General features: G+C 43.5%; 1 protein-coding gene across 1 annotated transcript in view; it reads left to right on the top strand.

Moving 5' to 3' along the window:
• colgalt2b (collagen beta(1-O)galactosyltransferase 2b) overlaps nucleotides 1–9,679 on the top strand; it is a 104,057-nt gene that overhangs the window by 51,921 nt on the left and 42,457 nt on the right. Inside the window, exon 2 of the mRNA XM_084337997.1 lies at nucleotides 2,778–2,888. Within this exon, the coding sequence (XP_084194123.1) occupies nucleotides 2,778–2,888 (111 nt within the window). The remainder of the gene's footprint in view (nucleotides 1–2,777; nucleotides 2,889–9,679) is intronic.

Below are 9,679 nucleotides of genomic sequence, written 5' to 3'. Positions count from 1 at the left end.
CTTAAAACGATCCAGTTAAATGGAGAAATCTACAAAGACGCAAAGGGTCTTTGAGTTGATTTATAGACCTATGTTCCTCCTGAAGTTGTGAGCAGATGTGAAAACATCATTAGCGTTTTGGTGAGCAATGTGTTAAACAAGCCCATCCCATCCTGCTCATCTGTTGGTTTGGCTGGGGCTTTAATGAGCTCTGGGAGGAATTAATCTCATAGGCTGTTTGTTCCCCATCAATGACAAGGTTCTGGAGGAAAACTGCACATTTGCTAGTTATTCTTTTTGCATAGTAGTCGAACTAAATGAAGTGAACACAAATAATATTTCTCTCTCCCTCTCCATCATAATTTTCCCCATTATTTTTGTGTTCTCTTCTCTCTCTCTCTCTCTCTCTCTCTCTCTCTCTCTCTCTCTCTCTTCTCTCTCTCTCTCTCTCTCTCTCTCTCTCTCTCTCTCTCTCTCATTCTCTCTCTCTCTCTCTCTCTCTCTCTCTCTCTCTCTCTCTCTCTCTCTCTCTCTCTCTCTCTCTCTCTCTCTCTCTCTCTCTCTCTCTCTCTCTCTCTCTCTCTCTCACATACCTCACATACCATATTGTTCCTGTCTTATTTTCTCATAAGTTAAGTTCCCCACTAGTCCGACTCAGGCAAATCCTGGCCCAAAGCAGTGTCTTATCATTTGACGGTGGCAGGTAGCAACCACATGTATTTTCCCCCAGCGATCTGAATTCAGTGGTGAAGAACGCATGTAAACGGGTGCGTGCAGCCACTCATTACTGGCCAGTCAGGTGTTCTCCTGTGTTTCCCAGGCTACAATAAACCTAAGACCAGTTATCAAGGCTTCTTTCCTCACATCTACCAAGCCAATAATGCACACGTGTCACGCACAGACACACCCACACCCCCCTACACCCCCCCACCCCCACACACACACACACACACACACACACACACACACACACACACACACACACACGCGCACACACACACACACACACACACACACACACGCACACACTCAACCCTACACTTGAAAGACACTGCTGCCACATGTAAAACACCCCTTGCCTCGCCGTAAAACATATTTCTTGTGCACAGCACACTTTATGCTAAGTCACACAAATGTGCAAGTGTGTGCATGCATATAGCCTACAGACACACCGGCTGTTATTAACCCCTGTATTACCCTGTGTCTCCTTTGGCCTACGTTCTCTCTCCAGCTGGCCTCCGTCTGAAAACCTGTTTATTTATCTGTGTGTGGTGTCTGGCTGTCAAGACTATCTCTCTGACTGTCTGTCTGTGGGTTACTGGAGTTTTGGAGTGTTAATAAATTATACAGCATGGGGCTGAGACATATATCTTAAGTTGGCCAGTGTGTGTGTGTGTGTGTGTGTGTGTGTGTGTGTGTGTGTGTGTGTGTGTGTGAGAGAGAGAGAGAGAGAGGAGAGAGAGAGAGGAGAGAGAGAGAGAGAGAGAGAGAGAGAGAGAGAGAGAGAGAGAGAGAGAGAGAGAGAGAGAGAGAGAGAGAGAGGGGTGTCTACAGTATTGTAAGTGTGGGTAAATGAGAACTGTCAACACTGTTATCTTCTGTGTCGGCAGTGCACTTGACAGTACACACATGTGTGTGTGTATCTATCTGGTTACACACAGTCTAGGCTAGGTGTGATTCTGGAGAGGATTCAGCTAGGAATATTACAGCAAGTAGTGGAAAACTCCGTCTCAGTGTGTGTGTGTGTGTGTGTGTGTGTGTGTGTGTGTGTGTGTGTGTGTGTGTGTGTGTGTGTGTGTGTGTGTGTGTGTGTGTGTACACATGGTAGTGTACACAGTCTTCTCTCACACTGTATTGACCTTTCCTCTATTAAGGCCATTAGAAATGCAGAGAGAGGAGTGTGAGTGTGAGTGTGAGAGAGAGAGAGAGATACATAGAGAAAGAGAGAGCAAGGGAGAGAGACAGACAGAGAGAGATATATAGATAGAGAGGATATATTGTGTGGAGAGATTTGACAGTGCAGTGAATATACACTACAGGTGCTTGTTTGTATTTGTGAGAACAGGGAATACTGTTTAATTCACCGTGTTAATAAGGAACAAATACATGAACACACACACACACACAACACACAGTGTTCTCTCTCAGGCCTGGCTGGCATCTAGAATGGAAAAGCTGGATGTAGAAGCGGAGAGGAGAGGCAGAGAGTACAAACCACAGAATGGACAAACAAGCAGCATGAACACCTCTTCCCAATTTTCATGTTGACGTCAATATGTGTCCGTGTGCAAGTGTGTGTGTGTGTGTGTGTGTGTGTGTGTGTGTGTGTGTGTGTGTGTGTGTGTGTGTGTGTGTGTGTGTGTGTGTGTGTGTGTGTGTGTGTGTGTGTGTGTGTGTGTGCATGTTTGTCAACCTTTCTCGTAAAAACATGTCAACTTCAGCAACATTTCCACATCAAATCATTTTTATTAATACATTTAGTTTATTTGCAGCAACGTATGAAGACAGCTGTCAGTTTAAATACTGAGCAGACTTGTTGCTGCGTGAGGTAAAAGTAGCAGCACATCTACAGTACAGGGAAATAATATTAGAACCTACTAATGAAGACCTTCAGCATCCTTCCATGCTGTTATCTTTGGATACCTGGTGTGATTCATTTCCTTGTACCTTGTCTCTCAGTCTAGGTTTTCAGTGTGAATTGTGAGGTCTTGCTGCTGAAATTGAACAAGTTTGTGGCACAAACATGTTAGTTGAGGAGATATGGGTCTGACCTGTTGTTGAATTTCCTGCTGTTTCAGGGCAGCCACAGACCATAATGTGGACAACACTACTGCCATGCTGAGAGAGTGGCTGAAGAGAGCCCAGAATCTCTACCACTATGTGGAATGGAGACCTATGGAGGAGCCCAGGTGAGTCCAACCTACACTGCAAAGAAACTAAACATAATAATAGTAATTATATTTTACTATTACTATTAATATTTATCTTGTACCGAGTCAAATGCGAACTGCTGTTTGCTAATGTCCCTTCTAAGCATTCTAGTAAAAAATGTGTTGTTGTTTAAAAACAAAAGTAAGTTAGTATGGAGAGCAGTGGGGAAAATGTGTGGCAACTCTTCAATTTGGTATTCTTGTTCCCCAATATTTAACTATCTTAAATTACTGATTGGTGGCCTTCGCATCCATTTTTCTAGTTGGAAAGAGAGAGGGTTTCATAGATTAGGGGACATTTATGGAGGGCAATGTTTATATTCTTTCCAAGAGTTAAAGGCAAATTTTGATTGACCTAATTCCACCTTTTTTCTTTTTACAATTAAGGCGAGACACTACAGGTGAATAGGGTAAAAAATGTAACTAATAGATATCACAATGAACCTTCCCCAGTTGATTACTTATATTAAGACAAGACTTTTGTGTATTACAAGTTTTCTGACATTGTATGTTTAAATGTGCAAATGAGGCATGATCTACTTAAATATGCACCAATTTGCATATAATTCCAGGACAGAAATCTGAACATTGGATAAAGCCATTTTCAAAATTATAGTTTCATTTTGTTGACATATTAGAGCCAAAGAGAGACATCGAGAGGTTTCGTATCTGATTTTTATCATCACTTACTAACGTCCTCGTATGGAATCCTCCCCCTAGACTCAGTCTGGAGGAGGGTTATACCAGACTTGGAAATAAATTTTGATTGGCAAGAAGTCTGGGCAAACGTTCGAATTGCGTCACGTAACCCGGACCATCAACAAATTAATCTTAATTATATTCATAGGACATACCTGACTCCTATAAGATTGAACAGAATGGGACTTAAACAAGACTCCAGATGTTCCTTATGTACAAATGGGGATGAGGGTACATTTATGCACATGTATTGGGATTGCCCACCAGTTAAGATATTCTGGAAAGAAGTGTCCCAGCAATTATCAAATTTCTTATTTCTGAACATACCTGTACACCCCTCTGTATTGCTGTTGAATGATGTTTTTCAGTTTGCAGCCCCTATACAGCTAAAGAGACTAGTTTTATCTGGTCTCACAGCGGCTAAAAAGTTGATAGCATCACGATGGTTTCAACCGGAAAAAATTTGCGGGAAGGTATGGGTTCTTACCTATCTCGATGTGATTTATCTAGAAATATCTACAGCAAGAATTTTGTCAGTGAAACCAAAATTGCAATCTGGTTAGAAGTGGTGGAGAGAATAAAAGCTAGCATATGAATTGTAGTGCCTGGTTAGGAACGAATGATAATGGATGGATTATCCAAGTGGGGGTCCGGGGGGGGGGTGAGCGAGCGAGAGCATATGTATGTAGGGTATTAGATAGCAAGTATTAGGTATATATCTCGTATACTACATTTATTTAAATGGTGATTTCATTGGATGTTTACTGTTAATGCTTGTGTGTCTAATTTGATGTTATGTTTAAAAAATAATAAAAAAATAAAATACAAAAAAAAATATTAGAGCCAAAGGTTATTACAGAGGGGATTTTGGATATCTCTTTTTATCACTCCATAAATCAGAAAATACTCCATTCAGTCCATTTCTATGGTAAAATTCCATATTTCGGAATTTTTTAGGAATAAAATGTGATATAAATCAGGGTATGAATTAGGGCTGGGCGATAAAACGATAACGATAACTATCGCGATAAATTATTTCCTCGAAATAAACATGAAACGTGGGTCGCAAAGTTTCGATATATCGATTTTCCAAGCTTGGATATGAGCACACGCACTAACAACCAATCAGTGAAGGAGATGGCCGATAGCGGAAGGAGACCCGGAAGGAGACGTGGAGGTAGGACTCAGTAAACAAGGCTGGCTAGGGCTAATTAGCTTGCACGGCGCTATTTTACAGTTTACCTGCCGAGTTGTTGTGTGTTTTGAATTCTGAGGGTAACTGTTATAGTAGTGTGGGGTATACGGTGGACGTCGTTGCAATGAATTGGGCGGAACAGAGTATTTTAGGGTCATTTTTAGTACATTGTCATGAGATACTCCGCTCGGAAACGAGGCTGGCTAGAGCTAATTAGCTTGCACGGCGCTATTTTACAGGTTACCTGCCGAGTTGGTGTGTGTTTTGAATTCTGAGGGTAACTGTTATTATAGTAGTGTGGGGTATACGGTGGACGTTGTTGCAATGAATTGGGTGGAACAGAGTATTTTAGGGTAATTTTTAGTACATTGTCATGAGATACTCCGCTTGCTTTGGCTAACTGCTAACGTGCGCGGACTGATGACGACATCAACTCGACTCTCGAGACATTCACAGCAGCAAAACAAGTCTATTAACACTTTCCGTGCCACTCACGAGATAACTCGTGTTTTTTTATAGGTGGTTGAAAGCCACTCACGAGATTTCTCGGAATTTCCTTTTTTTTTTTTTTTTTTTTTTTTGCGATCTGAAATCATATTGCATCACCCGAGCCTACCCGAGTATAGCCGAGCGGCGCTGGCGATCATTGTGGAAAAAAGCGCCCCCTGTCGTCTCCCAGATGACATAAGTGATTTTGGAATGGACTCAATGAAAATGAATGGGGAAAAAAATCCGGTACTCCACATTTTCCAGTCCACTGATCCAGCCGGGGTTACCACAGTTCATTCTGGAACCTCAGATCCCCGCTGATCATGGAGTTCTACTGTATCGCGTTGGATCCATACACTTATCGATTTTTTCGAATGGTGATCAGGAATTGGAATATACCAGTTGGATACCATCTGATGTCAGGTAAGGACTCTATGTTATCAGTGTTAGGATAATCAGAGTAAGTTTGATGAAGTTATAAGCTGTTTTGTGAAATGTCCGCTTTCGGTTTCACTGTAAAAGTCCGAGAGGAAATCAACGGGGCGATTATCCGTGTGCGGCTCGAATGTGCTTGCGTGCACGTATAATATTGATCATCTAGCGTTTATTTAAAAACGATTCATAAAAAGGCCGACGAATATCAACGTTGTGGAATATTCCAGTAAAAGACGATTTTCATAGAATGCTCCAGAATAGGCTGTTTTTTATCTGAAAACGGGTGCTTTTCTAAATGCTCTGAAACTGAAACGACGCGATAAAAAAACAATCTGCCTCGACAGCACTGACTGGAAAATAGTCTTTGATAATGCGATGGGCAGATTAGACACATAATTTAAAACATAGATTAGGCGATATTAACGTTAACATTGGCGCCGATGGTGGCATTCAGCGGGTAAAAAGGAAAACCCGGCGTGGCGCTCAAAGTGTTAATAGCCCGTCCATCGGCGCCGGGCATAATAAGTTAATTAAACTTGACAGACATTATATCGACGATAATTATCGATATCGAGTTATATGAAAATAATTTTATAATTTTATCGCAATAACGTTTTTGGCCATATCGCCCAGCCCTAGCGTTAGGTAGTTTGCAGGCTGTTAGACCCGGAAATGGGCAAAGACACAGCTCGTCACGCGATTGGGCGCACATGTCAGTGGCCAATCAGAGAGCGTCAGTCAGTGGCCAATCAGAGAGCGTCTCCGCAAAATGCGGCTACGAAAAAAAATAACGCAGCTTATATACCCTCTACCTGGCGGTAACATTAACAGCTCCGCCTATAGCGCCCTCCAGTGGAAACAGTTATGCATAGTTAGACAGTTACTCAGTTACTAGCAATCATATATAACCTCTAACTTTAACACTCCCACTTAGGGTTGTCTAGTACACTGTACAACATAACAGGCAATGTTTACACACCAAACATGACCTCTGCAAATCTTTTCAATTTCAGTTTGGAAGCAGGCTTTGTCATAGCATCTGCAACCATGTCGTCTGTGGGACAATAGACAAGTGTCATCCTTTCTTCTCTGATGACAGATCTGATGAAATGGTATTTTATATCCAGATGTTTACACCTCTGTCGGCACACAGGGTTTCTTGCGATTGCAATGGTCCCCTGGTTGTCTTCATAAACAACAGTTTTCTTATATACATAGGTATCCATTCCTTCGAGCAGTTGTTCTAGATAAATACATTCCTGTATTGTCATAGCTAGAGCCATGTATTCGGCTTCACAAGTTGATAGTGCCACTGTGGGCTGCTTCTTTGTTTTCCATGAAACCAGTGAGCTGTTTGTGTTCAAACTCACACAATATCCTGTGGTACTTCTTCTATCTGTGGTGTCAGCTGCCCAGTCTGCATCACTGTAGGCTTTAAGCCCACCCCTAAGCCCTGGCTGCTCTTTCTGAAACACAGCTGTTTATCTGCTGTACCTAAACATGTTTTGCTGTAATCCAGTGCTCCTCTGTGGGGTCAGCAAAATGCTGTGACAATTTACTCACTACAAAACATAGGTCAGGGCGAGTACATGTTGTCAAATAAATGAGGCTACCCACAGCTTCTCTGTACATTTTTACATCTGTTAGTTTCTGAGCATCCTCCTGGTAGTCTAGTTTTTGATCACATGGTGTTTCCCTTGTTCTACATTCTTGCATGTCAAAACGTTTCAGGATCTTTTCCACATATCTCTTCTGGGATATTTTTACACAATTGGCAGACTGTTAAAAGTCCATGCCTAGAAAATGCTTTAACCTTCCAAAGTCTTTCATTTTGAATCTGGTGGAGAGCATACCTTTCACCTGTTCTAGGTTTCTAGTGTTGTCTGCTGCGATGATCAAATCATCCACCCAAATGACGATTATCACTTTTCCTGACTCTTTTGACTCCCTTGAGTAAACACAGGGGTCTACTGGGTTCTGTAGGAAGTGATCTTCAATGAGACATGTATGAAGCATCTCGTTCCAATTTCGCCCCGAACTGTTTCAGGCCGTAAATGGATTTTTCCAGCTTACACACTAGCTTCTCTCCTTTCTTTTCGTAACCTTCAGGTTGTTCCATATATATCTCCCTATCTATGGGTGCGTGCAGATAGGCTGTCTTCACATCCATCTGATGTAAAATCAAATTGTCCTCAGCTGCTTTCTGCATCACTACCCTTACACTGGTCAGATTGGCTGTGGGGGAGAATGTTTCACCGTAGTCTATCCCCTCCCTCTGACTGTAACCTTTAGCTACAAATCTCGCTTTGTACTTGTCGTGGCCTTCAATACCCTCCTTGATTGAGTACACCCATTTCCCTCCCACTGTCTGTCTGCCCTCTGGTAACTTGGTTAGAGTAAAGGTGTGGTTGTCCTCTAGGGACCTCATCTCCTCATCCATTGCTCTCTCCCATTTACTTGATTCAGGGGACACTATGGCCTCTTTAAAGGTCTGAGGTACTCCACTGACTACTCTGTAGCAGTAATCAATGCTGGTAAGTGTACTGTCATCCTTGTCACTTTATCTCCGGGCATAGTCTGTCAGATACTTTGGGGGTTTGTGTTCCCTTGAGGGATACCTCCCACTGCTTGGGGCATGTGACGTCACCCTCGGGTGCTCCTCGTCATCGTCCTCTGGGGGTTGCTGACTGTCTGTCTGCACGACCGTGCTAAGTACACTAGGCTGAGGTGTCTCTGTTTCTTCACACCTTACTCTGGAGTCCAGCTCTGGCTCCTCTGTCTGTGTCTCGTTCTCACATGTTGTCTTTGTGACAAATTTGACTAGCCTGTGTTTCTGCACTCTCCCTTTACCGGGATAATAAACTAGGAAAGCGGGGCTTCCTTTGTCGTGCCCTACAAAGAGTCCTTTTTCACATCTGGACTTGAGCTTTCCTCTGTCCTGCTGCTAAGCATAACACACTGATCCAAATTGGTGCATTCTAGCTAGATTACACTTCTTTCCTGTCACGGGGTGGTGCCCGTGTGCTTATTAAAGCACCTGTTTCTGGTGTAAGCGGCTTCTTGCACCGCATAATGCCATAGACTCTTAGGTAAGTTACTGTCTACTAGCTTACACCTAGCCATTTCGAAAAGAGTGCGCCATTCCCTCTCTGCCACTCCGTTCTGGTGTGGGGAGTATGGACATGACGTGTCTTATCTTGTTCCTTCTCAACAGTGATTGGAACTCTCTATTTGTGAACTCGGTTCCGTTGTCGGACCTCAAGCATCTTGTTACCATAAGGGGCTACATCTGCAAGGAATTTCTCCATGGCCTGGAGTGTGTCACTCTTTGCTTTGAGAAAGTAAACAAACACTGCCCCTGTACACACATCTGTAAAAGACTGTACATATCTAAAGCCTCCTATGGACTCGTTGTCCATGCGCATACCGCGCGCTCTGGTCGCGTTTCTTCATGCACACTCTTTCTGTGTGCCCCGTGGATTTGCAGAAGCTACACCAGACAGTCTTTGTGCAGTTACCTTTCCGATGGCCTTTTTCTCCGCATCGCCAACACGCCAGCTCCGTCGTGGGCCTGGTCTTCTCCCTCGGTGTCGCTCGGGCCTTCAGCACCCTCTCTCCCGCCTCCGCGGCGGCTGGGTGGATATCTTCTGAGGCCTCGAAATTTCGTAACTCGGCCTTGAACTTTCCCAGCGTCATGTCCGCTGAACCAGGAGTGTGAACGGTTTGTACAGTCCCCTCATCACCATCGCCATCATTAGCCCATCGCTTGGTGCTTCTCCTGCACTCTTCAACGCCGTAATGATCTGCTCAGCTCTGATGACGTATTCGGTCACAGTCTCGGTGTGCCCCTTCTTCAGTGCTGTTAGTGTTATGTAGAGGGACACGACTCGGGGTCTTCCTTGCCCGATATAATGTTCTCTCAACACTTCCAGGCTTTCTCGGCCTTTGTCCT

This window comes from Notolepis coatsorum, assembly GCF_963971535.1.
Source record: "Notolepis coatsorum genome assembly, chromosome: 2".
In the NCBI taxonomy this organism is placed as follows: Eukaryota; Metazoa; Chordata; class Actinopteri; order Aulopiformes; family Paralepididae; genus Notolepis; species Notolepis coatsorum.
This window is presented reverse-complemented; position numbering and strand designations above follow the sequence as displayed.